Raw genomic sequence first — 16,905 nt, 5'->3', positions numbered from 1 at the left:
TAAGTGTCCTAAAAAAATGTCTCACTTTGACTAAGCATAACTTTCTCAATTTTAATCCAAATGGAACAAACTTTATATCTATAGAAAGATTGGAACAAGAGGAACAACTTTCATGTTGGAGAAATTTTCAAATGGAGCTTTTATCTTGATGGAAAATGGGCTTAAAGTGAGTGTAACAATCATGAAAATTTGCCCTAAATGGAAAGTCAACCATTTCCAAATTAAGTAACTTTTCCAATTCGTGATTAAATGATGAATCCCTGATCCAACCTTGGTCAAATTTCACATGTAGGCTCCCCTAGGCATGAATTTTGAGATTCCACTCTCAAAATGTCAGGAGTTGACTTTTCTGGCCCCACAGTTGACTTTTCCCAAACTGTCTGATTCCCGATTCCAATGATTAATTGAAGCACTTCTGGCTTAAATAAAAAGCTGATTTTTTGCATGTAGACCCTTGTGGACATATGAAGGGCCATGGAAAAGAGTTTCACCCAAAGAATCAGAAATAAACTGATTTTAAACCAAACCCTAATTTTAGGGCAAAATTATGCGGGAACTGATTGCACTGCTTGCCAATGGATCTTTCTGAGATAATAGTGAATCTTCCTAGGCCAAGATGCCTCTTCAAACATGACATGGATGAGCCCCTCTACTTACAACCAAACATTTCCTGTTGCAGGTAGCCATGAAACCCTAATTTCCTGATTAAATCCAGATGCACACTCTGAGAGCTCTGAATCTTCCACTGATGAACTGAGGACCATAATAAGATACCTGGAGCACCCTGAGACCCTTGAGACTTGTATATTTAAAGAATGAAGTCCAATTCTCAATCTTGCTTTGTGTGGGCTCCTTCTGTTAAGGAGTGATCAATCAAAACCTGATTTCCAAGTCACTAATGCAGTATGCAATGAGTATGACCTAGTATGATGCTAATGAAGTGTAAAACAAAATCCCATGCTTCCAGGAAAAATTGAAGGGTAAATTTTGGGGTATTGTAATTAGTACCATTCATCTTTGCAGCGATTGATTAACAACCCACGATCCCAGAAACACGATCACCGACACGTAATTCTTAAAAACACGTTCAAGAATCTAAGTGGAGCTCTCGCTCTCTCTCTCTCTCTCTCTCTCTCTCTCTCTCTCTCTCTCTATATATATATATATATATATATATATATATATATATCTATATATATATATATATATATATATATATATATATATATATATATATATATATATATATATATATGTGTGTGGTGTGTGTGTGTGTGTGTGTGTGTGTGTGTGGTAACACTTTAATCCAATCAATTCATAAGACATAAATAAAGGGAATTATAATTACTCTATAGTCGTAGAGGTAAGCATCATTGGCCGAATTGCGTTTACAAAAATCAATCATGCCCATTGTCTTTTACTTTCATTTATCTTTAATCTTCTATACTAGTTGATGTTCAAACAATTAGTATCAAATGACGATTAACCCTAGTACGAAATTTGAAATAACAAGGTTCGACAGGATGAGTAATTTAGGATAATGTCATATGAGGGTTAAGGATTTGTTGGCTCAAGAAAGTTTATTGAAGGAACTGCATGAGAAGAAACCAAACGACATGAAGTATACCGATTGGGCATATATGAAGGAGAAGGTTGCAGGATTGATTCATCTATATGTTTCAGACGAGATGATGTATCATATCCTGGATCTGACGACTCCAAAGAAGGTTTGGGACAAATTGGATAGTTAATATATATCAAAGTCGATGATGGACAATTTGTTCGCACAATAACAACTATATAATCTAAAAATTCTGGAAGGATCTGACTTCCAACAACATGTTAACAATGTCTTCAACAACATAATCACCGATCTAGTGAGGCTTATAGTGAAAATTTATGATGAAGATAAGGCAATTATCTTGCTCTACTCGTTACCAATTTTTATGACCACTTGGTAACTACCCTTACCTATAGAAAACATTATCAGTCTTAATGTAATTACTGGTACACTTTTGTCTCATTCTTAAAGGAGACAAAGTGTAGAGGAAGTAAATGAAGGTGTCAGTCGATATGTGAAAGAGGGTCAACATCGTGGGCGGAACAAGGGTAATGGAGGTTATGGAAAGAAGAGGTTTAAATCCAAGAATCGAATAATAGTTTAGTATTATAGTTGCAAATGTATTGGGCATTGGGAAATGGATTGTCCAAACAAAAAGCAGGGTTCATCAAATTCTATCAATGTAGCTCAAACCTATGATTTTGGAAGTGAAGTTGATATACTATGTGTTTTATCCAGCAAGTGCACAAATGCGTGAATTCTTGACTCTGGTTGTTGGTTGTTCTTACCACATGACGTTGCACCGGGAATGGTTCACTATATCTAAGTTAGGTAGTTTTGGATTTGTGTTATTTAGGTGGTAATAAAGCATGTATTATCATTTGAATGAGACAAATTAACATTTCCATGGATGATAGTGGTGTGTGAACATTGAACGAAGTCAGATATATTCTAGAATTGAGTAAGAACTTGATTTCCCTATGTACTCTACAGGAAAATGGTTTCTCCTACAAGTCTCATGGAGATAATGAAATTATAAATTAGAAAGGGTTCATTGATTGTGATAAAAGAAAGAAGGAATGTATGTAACATCTACAAACTTTTGGGGAACACTATTGTAGGTGATGTTAGATCAGTTGAGTTTGATAACGATGCAACCAGACTCTGTTATATGCATTTGGGTCATCCTAGTGAGTGTGGGATGGTGGAACTTCACAAGAGAAATCTATTAAGGGTATTCGTAGTTGCAAGTTGGAATTGTGTAAGTATTGTATACTTGGGAAATTGTGTCGTGTTCGGTTTAAGATCGGGAAACACAAAACAAAGGGACTTTTAGACTATGTGCATTATGACGTGTGGGGACCTAGCAAGAGGTTTCCAGGGTGGTTTCAATTATTTTGTGACTTTCACAAATGATTTTTATCACAAGGATTGGTTATATTTCTTGAAGCAGAAATCTAAAGTCTTTACCAAATCTAAGTTGTGGAAGGAAGAGGTAGAGAAACCAACAAGTAAAAAAATCAAGTATTTAAGGTCAGATAATGGGACATAGTACACTGATTTGAAATTCAAATGGTTATGTGAAGAACACGGTATTCAAAGACATTTTTAATTTGCAAGACACCACAATAAAATGGCATGGGAGAGAGAATGAATAAATCTTTAACTAAAAGGGCAATGTGTCTTTTGTTAAATGTTGGACTATCAAAAGGTTTATAGCCAGAGGTAGTTAACACGGTGTGTTATCTTATCAACAGGTCACCATAAACTTTATTATAGAGGAAGGTTGCAGATAAGGTATGGACAAGTAAGTCTATTGATCTTGACAGTTTAAGGATTTTTGGGTATCCGATGTATGTTCATACATTTAGTGAAGATTGATCCAAACTTGACCCAAAGTCGAAGAAGTGTGTCTTTGTCAGCTATGCAAAAGATGTGAAAGGGTTCAAGTCATGGTATCCAATTAAAAAGAAAATGGTAATTAATAGAGATGTTATTTTTTATGGATAATTAATGTTGAAGTAGACAATTGTCACAAATGTATCGGTATTAGAAGAAGAATCTTCTAGTAAACAGGTGATTTAGATGGATGTTGATCATCCACTAGTGAACAATTTGTAGGTAGTGCCTACACAACAAGAGGAACCATGCTCTGATACTGAAATTGACCATGAACCTAAAGTTTCACGTGGAGTACAAAATTATATTATGGTACGTGACAAGGAGAATCATTCAACCAGACCAACAGAAAGATATGGGTATGAAAACTTGGCAGCCTATGCACTTTTTACTAGTTTGGGGGACCCTTCAACTTTTCGAGAGGCTAAATCTAGCTAAGATAAAGATAAGAGGATGAATGTAATGCTAAATGAGATGGATTCATTGATTAAAAATCATACATGGGAGCTTGTATAGATTCTTAAGGGAAAAACGCCAATCGGTTGTAAGTGGGTATAAAGATAAAACCAACAATAACAAGAAAAGAAGGAGAAAAGTTCAAGGCTAATCTTTTAGAAAAGGGGTACTCATAACACAATGGGATTGATTGTGATGATATTTTTTCTCCCGTCATCATAAATTCTTCTATTAGGATAGTATTAGCCTTAGTAGCCAAACGATACATGCATTTAGAGCAAATGGATACGAAGACAACATTTCTTCACGGTAATCTAGATGAGCAAACTTACATGTAACAACCATAGGAGTTCAGTGTCACTGGACATGGCGTACTAGTTTGTAAATTGAAAAGGTCTTTGTAAGGTTTAAAGCATTCTCCAAGACAATGGTACAAACACTTTGATTCATACATGCTTAAATTGGCTATAGAAGGTGTGCATATGAATGTTGTGTTTATGTTAGGAGCCTTGATGATGACTCTTTTATTTTTTTGTTATTTTATGTTGACGATATGTTGATTGCTTCTAAACATTTACATGATGTAAATGAACTGAAAATAATATTGGGAAAGGAGTTTGACATTATCCAACTTTGGCGCTACGAAGAAGATTCTTGGTATGGAAATTCACAGGGATATGATTGTTAGAAAATTATGGTTCTCTTAGAAAAGATATATTGGAAAGGTGATAGGCAAGTTTGGCATGAGTAATTCGAATGTTGTCAGTATTCCATTGGCGAACACTTTAAGCTCTCATTTGGATCAGTGTCCAATAACAGATGTAAAAGCTAAGTGTATATCAAATGTCCCTTATACCAGCGTTGTTGGTTGTTTAATGTATGTTATGGTATGCATTATACTAGATTTGGCACAGGTTGCAAGTCAAGTTTGTAAGTTTATGTCCAAACCAAGAAAATGTCATTTGGAAGAAATCAAGTGGATTTTCAAGTACTTGAAGGGTACTATGAGTTATGGTATCATGTTTAGCAGTAAATAGGGTGATCCTTTAGTTGTAGGATGTTTTAATTCAGACTATGATGGTGATATGAATGATAGAAGGTCTACAGCAGGGTATGTCTTTACTTTAGCAAGATGACTTATTTGTTAGAAATCATCGGTTCAATCCATAGTGACCATGTCGACAACTGAAGCAAAGTACTTAGTGGTAGGAGAAGTTGCCAAAGAAGCCTTATGGCTCACAGGAATGGTGGGAGAATGGGATGCTGAGCAAGGTGGAGTTCATTTGCATTGCGATAGTCATAATGCCATTTATTTTGTTAAACAACCAGATGTATCATGGAAGGACTAAGCATATTGATGTGAAGTTTCACAAGATCATAAAGTTACTTGCATCTAGACATATATTACTTGAAATAATTCATACTTAAGAGAATGCAACTGACATGTTAACCAATCCAATCATCAGTGACAAGTTCAGGCATTGCGTGAAAGCAATATGTGTACCTTCCTAATTTCGAGGATGAATCTCCATGTAGGAAGTCTTCATAGGAGTTTGATATTCGACACATGAAGATTATTGAGTATGACTCATATTGATGAGATAATTATAGGTTGGTGAGATGATTCTGGATTGTTGAGAGTATAACTCATATCATTGAGATGATTATTGTACATTCTGAGAATTTTAGTAGGACAGAGAATTATTATGAAGTCGATCAGAAAGTTTCGTACTCATCCGGAATGCAATTTATTTGCCTATGAAAGGACCTTACAAGTCAGAGTCGTTACGACATTCCAATGAACAAATCCGTTATTGAATAGTTATTGATGAAGAGTTAAAATGATTAATGGTTTATAAAAAAACCATTAACCACGCTTCTTGAGATTAGAGAAGCGGTAAGGTTTATGACATGAAAAGAGACCCATCAGTCCTCTCAGCAAGCAACTTGAGCAATCTCCGATTTGTATAAACATCCTATAAAACAGACTGCAGAAGAAATCCAACCATGCCGACAAGATCCTTTATCAAAGTAAATCGGCAAGGACGAATTTGGCTACAAAATTGTCAGGATCTTGATGAAGAATGGTTTCAGAATTGACGACCTAAAATTTGGGATCTGGGTATCGATTTACAAATCGTAAATATAAGTTTTCTTTTTATTTCTGGTTAATTATTCTAACATATGTATGATTTTGTTTGAATCCTGCTTATGAAGGAGATGGATTTTCTCACTATATTTATCTGAATTGAGGAAATCATGGAGTGAATGACGCCATCATAATGCACTGAAGCTCACTAGTAAACTGGTGGGATTATGCCACGAGGTTCCAGTGAGAACGATGAAGATATTGACCGCTCCAAGACAGCTCCGGTTATTGACATGTTTGCCTGAAACCAGAGACTATGGAAAGTGTGACTGATATAAACGTTTGTTGATTTATAGCTTTGCTATCTTGCTAAATAAGTGTGCATGAGAAGTATCTTTGAACCAGTAGCAGAGATATATAGTGTTGAGTTGCTATGCTATGCTTGTTTACAAGGAACCTGTTTCATCACATTATTTCGGGTATTAGAAATCCTACGGATTTGGTTTTCATTAACAAATGGTTTCACATCATTTGTTTGATAAATATTAAGATGTTATCTATTTGAAATGAATACTCTTTGTTTAGTTGTTTTATGGTATTCCGGTATAATGGAGTTGCTTATTATAAGTAGTTGACTATTAAGGGAAAATATAACCTCTGAATCTACATTCAATGAATGATTGTAGGCTGCTTCCATTCATGACCGATGATTTTCTATTCATTGATATGGGCTTTGTAATGTGCTTGCCTGAGAATAAAATGATAGTATGAAGCTTAACTTTTTGCGTTCTTTGACCAGCCATTGCAGCTCTCCCACACGTAAAAATGGGAACGGCGCCCGACTATGCTCATTCAATGGTGTCGCCGGACTTGGCTTAATACGAATCCCAAAGATCATCTTATGATCATTAAGGAATTCTGAGCAGCCCGCCGCACAAACCATGAACAACATTGTTATGTTTGCAGTTGAACTTATTTATTGTTATGTTGAATGCTTGGCTCTACATGGAAAAGATTTGGGAGTTCACAGTGTAGCACTTACTAACGGTCTTTGTTATCTGCATCAAGATTGTTTTCCACTTATTGTTCATTGCGGCGTGAAATCAAACAATATCTTACTAGATACAAGTTTTGAAGCCCATGTTGCTGATTTTGGACTTGCTAAGTTCTTGCAAGATTCTGGAACTTCTGAATACATGTATGTTATTGCAAGTTCTTATGTATACATAGCTCCAGAGTATGCATACACACTAAAAGTCGACGAGAAAAGTGGCATATACAGCTTCAGTGTGCTATTATTAGAGCTTGTAACTGGAAGAAAACCAGTTGGAGAATTTGGCAATGGAGTCGACATGATTTGCATTGATTATTCCAGTCTTAATCTCTACTTCAAAACAGGCAGTTAATTCCTTATTACTTTCAGATATTCTTGAGCAATTGAAAGGATGGATGGATTTAACCTTTAGAGTCCGATCAATTCTTGTTTTGCATCTTTTCTATAGGTCGTCATTTGGTGTGAGTTCTGGCGCTAAAAGGAGAGACCATATTAATCAAATGGTTTTTCGATAGGATATTGATCTCAACAGACCATTTGCAAACGGAACCCCGTCTTCTATTGGGGAAGTTGCAATCCTAGTCTTCATGTTTTCCACGTTGATGCTAAAAAATTGGCATCAACATGGTAGTGACGATTCCATACTGAGACACAGCGGAATTACTGATGTTCATGATAAGAATGTAATCCAACTTTCTTCATCTACTTCCAAGACTTCAGTTGATGACTAGGAGAAGAACGAATTTGTATCATAGTGTCATATCCTAAATTTGTCAGAATCTTTTTAAAATTATCATACATTCGACTTTTGTTTCACTTTACATCATTTACATAGCATAACATGTCTTTCATCACGTATAATGACTAAAATATCGTCCAGAATTATTTTTCGGATCTACAGACAGACCGATTGAATCGCTTCTCAAATATACGTAAAATTAGCAAGGTTGAGATATTGCAAAGGAATATTTGGATAATGTGAGCATGTGCCATGTGCAGTCCATTCAACACTCCAAAAGTTATAGTTACCTCCATGTAAATATAAATTCGGCCAAAACAAATCTAGACCAGCCTTGAGATTTTTGGGAATAGCATTCTGAAAAGATATATCTTTTAGTGTTAATAGTAATTAAAATAATAATAACATCTATGTTGTTAATTAATAATCCAACCAAATAAGTAGGGAAATTTACTCACCTCTGGTAACATAGGCGCTGGTTTATTTTTTCCAGGGGCAATGCACGCTCGCGGTTGTTCTCCATTAATATTTGAGGGCCACAACCCATGGACACGAAAATTCGTATCATGAATCGAACTCGGGCTGCATTTTTCAGTGGAAAATATACAAAAAGATGGTGGCCACTGCATACTGAGTTTGTAGAAATCAAATGCAGTAACATAGCAAGACATTACGAACAGTAAAAAAATCAACAAGTAGTGGGTCATTTTAGACATGATTGAATTCAAGTGTTTGTGTTTGTGTTTGTGAAAAATACAACTTAGATTTTGGGTTTAAATAATAGTTTATGAGAAAGCAAAACACATTCAAACTTCTATTTAAGGAAGAGGTTTTACTTAAGTTCTTTTTAATCACAAAGGTGGTATCTAAGAAACTATGAGCCTAACATCTAATTAGAAAACACAAAAATAATTTTTGTCTTGGTTTTCAAATAAGAGAATGCAGAGAGTATTACGATGCTATTTGTTTTGTCAAATCTAGCTTCATTACACCTACTACCCTTTCATGAATAAACAACAACATTATTTCCGCTTTCTAAATCATTATTAGATTAGATGCTTACCCTCACTCAAGTGGTTCACAAATTTTATTTTATTTATTAATAGTTTAATTTGTATATCATGTCCGGGTAAAATATTGACACATTGTATCGCAACTAACTTTTTATATCACTTTTGTGATTCATTCAATTTTACCTCTTTTAACTATTCATCTAATACAATTAATTCAAACATTTTAATAAAATTTACTTTTACTTTTGAAATTATTTTTTTCATTTTATTTTCAAAATTGTTAATAAAATAATCAATTAAGATTAAATTATTTTATGCTCACAATAGTTTGAAGTATTTGTTTGATCAAAAGGATTTATATATTAGACAAAGGAGATAGAATGAGTATCTTAAAGATTTTGAGTTCGAATTCAACCGATCCATAATTGAAATAACTAATTTTAGAACAAGTTCATAGTAGTTGATTTTCTATTCATCTAGTAAAATGTATCATGACTTTAAGTAAAAGCAGTTGATCATACATGTTTGAGTTGCTATGCTATGCTTGTTTACAAGGAACCTGTTTCATCACATTATTTCGGGTATTAGAAATCCTACGGATTTGGTTTACATTAACAAATGGTTTCACATCATTTGTTTGATAAATATTGAGATGTTATCTATTTGTTTGAAATGAATACTCTTTGTTTAGTTGTTTTATGGTATTCCGGTATAATGGAGTTGCTTATGATAAGTTGTTGACTATTAAGGGAAAATATAACCTCTGAATCTACATTCAATGAATGATTGCAGGCTGCTTCCATTCATGACCGATGATTTTCTATTCATTAATATGGGCTTTGTAATGTGCTTGCCTGAGAATAAAATGATAGTATGAAGCTTAACTTTTTGCGTTCTTTGACCAGCCATTGCAACTCTCCCACACGTAAAAATGGGAACGGCGCCCGACTATGCTCATTCAATGGTGTCGCCGGACTTGGCTTAATACGAATCCCAAAGATCATCTTATGATCATTAAGGAATTCTGAGCAGCCCGCCGCACAAACCATGAACAACATTGTTACGTTTGCAGTTGAACTTATTTATTGTTATGTTGAATGCTTGGCTCTGCATGGAAAAGATTCGGGAGTTCACAGTGTAGCACCTGCTAAGGGTCTTTGTTATCTGCATCAAGATTGTTTTCCACTTATTGTTCATTGCGGTGTGAAATCAAACAATATCTTACTTGATACAAGTTTTGAAGCCCATGTTGCTGATTTTGGACTTGCTAAGTTCTTGCAAGATTCTGGAACTTCTGAATACATGTATGTTATTGCAAGTTCTTATGTATACATAGCTCCAGAGTATGCATACACACTGAAAGTCGATGAGAAAAGTGGCATATACAGCTTCAGTGTGCTATTATTAGAGCTTGTAACTAGAAGAAAACCAGTTGGAGAATTTGGCAATGGAGTCGACATTATCTGCATTGACTATTCCAGTCTTAATCTCTACTTCAAAATGAGCAGTTAATTTCTTATTACTTTCAGATATTCCTGAGCAATTGAAAGGATGGATGGATTTAACCTTTAGAGTCCAATCAATTCTTGTTTTGCATCTTTTGTATAGGTTGTCGTTTGGTGTGAGTTATGGTGCTAAAAGGAGAGGCCATATTAATCAAATGGTTTTTCGATAGGATATTGATCTCAACAGACCATTTGCAGACAGAACCCAGTCTTCTATTGGGGAAGTTGCAATCCTAGTCTTCATGTTTTCCACATTGATGCTAAAAAATTGGCATCAACATGGTAGTGACGATTCCATACTGAGACACAATGGAATTACTGATGTTCATGATAAGAATGTAATCCAACTTTCTTCATCTACTTCCAAGACTTTAGTTGATGACTAGGAGAAGAACGAATTTGTATCATAGTGTCATATCCTAAATTTGTCAGGATCTTTTTAAAATTTTCATACATTCGACTTTTGTTTCACTTTACATCATCTACATAACATAACATGTCTTTCATCACGTATAATGACTAAAATATCGTCCAGAATAAATTTTCGTATCTACAGACAGACCGATTGAATCGCTTCTCAAATATACGTAAAATTAGCAAGGTTGAGATATTGCAAAGGAATATTTGGATAATGTGAGCATGTGCCATGTGCAGTCCATTCAGCACTCCAAAAGTCATAGTTACCTCCATGGAAATATAAATTCGGCCAAAACAAATCTAGACCAGCCTTGAGATTTTTGGTAATAGCATTCTGAAAAGATATATCTTTTAGTGTTAATAGTAATTAAAATAATAATAACATTTATGTTGTTAATTAATTATCCAACCAAATAAGTAGGGAAATTTACTCACCTCTGGTAACATAGGCGCTGGTTTATTTTTGCCAGGGGCAATGCACGCTCGCGGTTGTTCTCCATTAATATTTGAGGGCCACAACCCATGGACACGAAAATTCGTATCATGAATCGAACTCGGGCTGCATTTTTCAGTGGAAAATATACAAAAAGATGGTGGTCACTGCATACTGAGTTTGTAGAAATCAAATGCAGTAACATAGCAAGACATTACGAACAGTAAGAAAATCAACAAGTAGTGGGTCATTTTAGACATGATTGAATTCAAGTGTTTGTGTTTGTGTTTGTGAAAAATACAACTTAGATTTTGGGTTTAAATAATAGTTTATGAGAAAGCAAAACACATTCAAACTTCTATTTAAGGAAGAGGTTTTACTTAAGTTCTTTTTAATCACAAAGGTGGTATCTAAGAAACTATGAGCCTAACTTCTAATTAGAAAACACAAAAATAATTTTTGTCTTGGTTAACAAATAAGAAAATGCAGAGAGTATTACGATACTATTTGTTTTGTCAAATCTAGCTTCATTACACCTACTACCCTTTCATGAATAAACAACAAAATTATTTCCGCTTTCTAAATCATTATTAGATTAGATGCTTACCCTCACTCAAGTGGTTCACAAATTTTATTTTATTTATTAATAGTTTAATTTGTATATCATGTCCGGGTAAAATATTGACATATTGCATCACAACTAACTTTTTATATCACTTTTGTGATTCATTCAATTTTACCTCTTTTAACTATTCATCTAATACAATTAATTCAAACATTTTAATAAAATTTACTTTTACTTTTGAAATTATTTTTTTCATTTTATTTTCAAAATTGTTAATAAAATAATCAATTAAGATTAAAATTATTTTGTGCTCACAATAGTTTGAAGTATTTGTTTGATCAAAAGGATCTATATATCAGACAAAGGAGATAGAAGGAGTATCTTAAAGATTTTGACTTCGAATTCAACCGATCCATAATTGAAATAACTAATTTTAGAACAAGTTCATAGAAGTTGATTTTCTATTCATCTAGTAAAATGTATCATGACTTTAAGTAAAAGCATTTGATCATACATGTTTGAGTTGCTATGCTATGCTTGTTTACAAGGAACCTGTTTCATCACATTATTTCGGGTATTAGAAATCCTACGGATTTGGTTTTCATTAACAAATGGTTTCACATCATTTGTTTGATAAATATTGAGATGTTATCTATTTGTTTGAAATGAATACTCTTTGTTTAGTTGTTTTATGGTATTCCGGTATAATGGAGTTGCTTATGATAAGTTGTTGACTATTAAGGGAAAATATAACCTCTGAATCTACATTCCATGAATGATTGCAGGCTGCTTCCATTCATGACCGATGATTTTCTATTCATTGATATGGGCTTTGTAATGTGCTTGCCTGAGAATAAAATGATAGTATGAAGCTTAACTTTTTGCGTTCTTTGACCAGCCATTGCAACTCTCCCACACGTAAAAATGGGAACGGCGCCCGACTATGCTCATTCAATGGTGTCGCCGGACTTGGCTTAATATGAATCCCAAAGATCATCTTATGATCATTAAGGAATTCTGAGCAGCCCGACGAACAAACCATGAACAACATTGTTATGTTTGCAGTTGAACTTATTTATTGTTATGTTGAATGCTTGGCTCTGCATGGAAAAGATTCGGGAGTTCACAGTGTAGCACCTGCTAAGGGTCTTTGTTATCTGCATCAAGATTGTTTTCCACTTATGGTTCATTGCGGCGTGAAATCAAACAATATCTTACTTGATACAAGTTTTGAAGCCCATGTTGCTGATTTTGGACTTGCTAAGTTCTTGCATGATTCTGGAACTTCTAAATACATGTATGTTATTGCAAGTTCTTATGTATACATAGCTCCAGAGTATGCATACACACTGAAAGTCGACGAGAAAAGTGGCATATACTGCTTCAGTGTGCTATTATTAGAGCTTGTAACTAGAAGAAAACCAGTTGGAGAATTTGGCAATGGAGTCAACATTATCTGCATTGACTATTCCGGTCTTAATCTCTACTTCAAAACGGGCAGTTAATTCCTTATTACTTTCAGATATTCCTGAGCAATTGAAAGGATGGATGGATTTAACCTTTAGAATCCGATCAATTCTTGTTTTGCATCTTTTCTATAGGTTGTCATTTGGTGTGAGTTATGGCGCTAAAAGGAGAGGCCATATTAATCAAATGGTTTTTAGATAGGATATTGATCTCAACAGACCATTTGCAGACAGAACCCAATCTTCTATTGGGGAAGTTGCAATCCTAGTCTTCATGTTTTCCACATTGATGCTAAAAAATTAGCATCAACATGGTAGTGACGATTCCATACTGAGACACAGCGGAATTACTGATGTTCATGATAAGAATGTAATCCAACTTTCTTCATCTACTTCCAAGACTTTAGTTGATGACTTGGGGAAGAACGAATTTGTATCATAGTGTCATATCCTAAATTTGTCAGGATATTTTTAAAATTTTCATACATTCGACTTTTGTTTCACTTTACATCATCTACATGGCATAACATGTATTTCATTACGTATAATGACTAAAATATCGACCAGAATAAATTTCCGGATCTACAGACAGACCGGTTGAATCGCTTCTCAAATATACGTAAAATTAGTGTGCGTAAAACTTTAAGATCGGGTCTGCAGACGTCTGTTTTATTAATCTATGTTTCGTGCAGTTTAACCTGATGTGCTCGCTTTATTTTTTTGACTACTTTTTCAATCACATTTTGACCAGCCTGAGCCTGCTCAAGCGGACATTTTCCACTTCAAAATTTAACAAAAACTTGTACGTTTTCAAGAAATTTATTTTGTGCCGATCATTTTAGTGCATTCTCTTTAATTTTTTGGGACATTTTTGTGCTTGGTTTTTATTCATTTTAATCCATTTTATTTTTATGTTTTTTCAAAATGTTGGAAATAATTAAATATAATTTTCTACCCTTTCATTTTATTTTTATCATGTATATTTAAGAAGGTGTGAATTTTAGTTATTTTAATTGATTTAATTTCATTTAAATTAATTAAAGCTTCTAGAAAGGGAAACATAGACATTTTTAATTATGTAGTTTCTTTGATTTAATCTGGATCATTGATTTAAATTAATCAATCACCCATGTTAATTATCCACACCTTTTCTATTCATTCAATCATAATTTAGAAATTAATTGAATAATCTTAAAGAAAATAAAAAAATAAAAAATATTTCTCTCCTTTCAATAACTTTGTGCCATGTGTCCTCACAAGAAATCCACTCAAATATTCTCTCTCTTTCACAAGCCAGATTTTTCGGTTGAGATGAGAAAAGAAAAGCTGGCAAAGATAATCTTCCTCCAATGAGGAGTAAACACGTGACCCTCATTGCTCTCTCTCCCACTTAAAAACCAACATGCTGAGAAGAAGAAACAGAGGACCCTCACACGATATCTCTCTTCAATCTGCAATTTCCAAAAGGGATTATTCTTCTCAGATGCTATGCAAATGAAATAAGAAATACTCTTGATTTCTTAATCCTGAATGTAAATGAACTAAGAAATACTCTTGATTTTCTTAGATGCTATGCAAATGAAATAAGAAATACTTTTGATTTCTTGATCATGAATGTAAATGAACTAAGAAATACTCTTGATTTTCTTAGATGTTATGCAAATGAAATAAGAAGTATTCTTTATTTCTTAATCAGGAATGTAAATGAACTAAGAAAAATACTCTTGATTTCTTAGGTGCTATGTAAATGATTGGGGATAGGATAATCATGTCCATCCGCTCTTGACTAACGACAAATCTCTTGGGATGGATTTATTACAAAGTAACTTGTTCGAATGTTCTTCAGAAGTTCTTCGTTGAAGGAAGACTTTCATAGGGAACAAATTATCATATTCAACTACTCTTGGCTGAGACTAGTGCATTTAACTACTCTTGGTTGAAAGAAACACTATGCAAAATAATATCCAGCTGCTCTTGGCTGAAACTAATATAATGATAATAAATGCATTCAAATTCTCTTGATTGAAGAACAACTATGCAAAATAAAATAGTATCCAACTGCTCTTGGCAGAAACTAATATATGATAATAAATACATTCAACTGCTCTTGGTTGAAGCAAAATTACTGGGAAATAAGCAAAAGATTTTCTTTGCGGAATAACCGCATATTCAGTTGCTCTTGGCTGATAGTAGATTCCAATGGGGAATAAGAAGATCCTGGAGATTTGTTGAGGATGAAAGGTCAATATTATCTAAAAGGATTAGCATTACGCTTAACTATTGGACTGACAGGTCCAATCCAATTTTTCTTCAGAGAGTAGATCAGTATGGAATGCTAACTCTGTCTGGGATTGATTGAAGTAACCTATTGGGGAATACAAGAGACTCTTTGGGAAATAAATGCACATGAGACTCGCTGGAGATGCACTGAGGATCATTCAGTAAAGCTTGTCTACCATGGAACTCTTGTCCATTAGACCCACTAGAGATATTACAAGCTTCTGAAGAGATGTCCATCTTGGACAAATACTTCAAAGAGACTTGTTGAGGATAAAGCTGTTGGGGATACCTTTCTTAAGGAATTCTGCTGGTATGAAACTCGTCTGGTAAGTTCATAAAGTTTTGCTAGAGAAAATTACAGGGAAAACTTTATGGGGAAATATCTATTAGGGAAACCAAGTAGAAATTCCGTTGACACCAGAGTTCAAATAGGAGAATATTAATCATCTTGTTGGGGAAGAAACTTACCTTGAGAATCATCACGAACAATGATCGACTTTTGAAAGCACTTATACTGAAGAAAAGAATTATTCTACTCTTGAGAACAACTCTAGAATCTTGGTTTTGTTGAGGATTACACTGAACTTCCTTGAGAGGCCGTGGAACCCGGGTTGAGGCTTATGCATGATATATTTTGTACATGATATGCAAGAATAAAATGAATGGATGAATATACTAGTTTATGCATTTTGTGGGTATCAAGCTCTTATTACCCCAATGCCCTGTCTTGAATAGTTTTGACACCATGAAAATGGTTCGCAAAACTTTGATTACTTCTCTACCGCCTGGCGGGTTTTAGTGAGGACTCTCGTTTCTGGAAGAATATCCACTTCTAACTTGCTTTAGATCAAGATTATCAAGGAAATTCCCCATGTCTCATGAACCAGATGCATTGTTGTAAACCAACAAATATTCCTTCGAAATTTTCAAAAATCAAAACAATTTAATGTTTTCAAAAGCTTTGTGTCATTTCCACTGTTTTAATGTTTTTATCTTATCAAAAATAAAAGTGACATTAGGTAAACAAACAGAAAAAATAAAACTAACTGATGAAGCAATGTTCAACTAAACAATCTTATTTGATGAAAAGAATAACTCATACATGGGGTACATGAAGATGTAAATCCCTTTAAGAGGAGATTACAAAGAAAGAAAGCAAGTAAATGGCAATGAAAATTTACTGAATTTCCATCGAAATACAACATTTGCTATTCCCCCTATGTCCTCTAATCCTTACTACTTTGCTTATGGAGATGGCGATTGGACTGTTCCCTTCCATATGAGATCTGTTGCAATGTTGACATGCGTTGTTGTAGTATTATGCCTCTTGATATTCCCTAACTTTTGTGTGAATCACTCCTAAGAGTTTCAGTTTACCGGTGTCATACCCCCAAATTTACCCTACCTCACACACCACTTCCATAACCC

At 34.2% G+C, this 16,905-nt stretch overlaps 4 protein-coding genes across 4 annotated transcripts; 3 read left to right on the top strand and 1 right to left on the bottom strand.

The window, feature by feature from the left end:
* The first annotated feature begins 6,946 nt into the window (after window positions 1-6,946).
* Window positions 6,947-7,411, top strand: LOC127104787 (leucine-rich repeat receptor-like serine/threonine-protein kinase BAM1). The gene has a single exon (XM_051041941.1). It carries the CDS (start codon window positions 6,947-6,949, stop codon window positions 7,409-7,411), a length of 465 nt encoding a protein of 154 aa, XP_050897898.1.
* Window positions 7,412-7,981: 570 nt separating this feature from the next.
* Window positions 7,982-8,469, bottom strand: LOC127104786 (ribonuclease S-1-like). Its single transcript, XM_051041940.1, has 2 exons — window positions 8,257-8,469; window positions 7,982-8,155 (listed from the first exon to the last, which is right to left on the bottom strand). Exons 1-2 carry the CDS (start codon window positions 8,467-8,469, stop codon window positions 7,982-7,984), a joined length of 387 nt encoding a protein of 128 aa, XP_050897897.1.
* Window positions 8,470-9,858: 1,389 nt separating this feature from the next.
* Window positions 9,859-10,323, top strand: LOC127104785 (leucine-rich repeat receptor-like serine/threonine-protein kinase BAM1). Its single transcript, XM_051041939.1, has one exon. It carries the CDS (start codon window positions 9,859-9,861, stop codon window positions 10,321-10,323), a length of 465 nt encoding a protein of 154 aa, XP_050897896.1.
* Window positions 10,324-12,771: 2,448 nt separating this feature from the next.
* On the top strand, window positions 12,772-13,236 carry LOC127104784 (leucine-rich repeat receptor-like serine/threonine-protein kinase BAM1). Its single transcript, XM_051041938.1, has one exon. The coding sequence runs from the start codon at window positions 12,772-12,774 to the stop codon at window positions 13,234-13,236; it is 465 nt and encodes a 154-aa protein (XP_050897895.1).
* Window positions 13,237-16,905: the final 3,669 nt, after the last annotated feature.

This window comes from Lathyrus oleraceus, chromosome 7 (genome assembly GCF_024323335.1).
Source record: "Lathyrus oleraceus cultivar Zhongwan6 chromosome 7, CAAS_Psat_ZW6_1.0, whole genome shotgun sequence".
Classification (NCBI taxonomy): Eukaryota; Viridiplantae; Streptophyta; class Magnoliopsida; order Fabales; family Fabaceae; genus Lathyrus; species Lathyrus oleraceus.
Note: the sequence above shows the minus strand (reverse complement) of the source record. Positions and strands in the feature narration are given on the sequence as shown.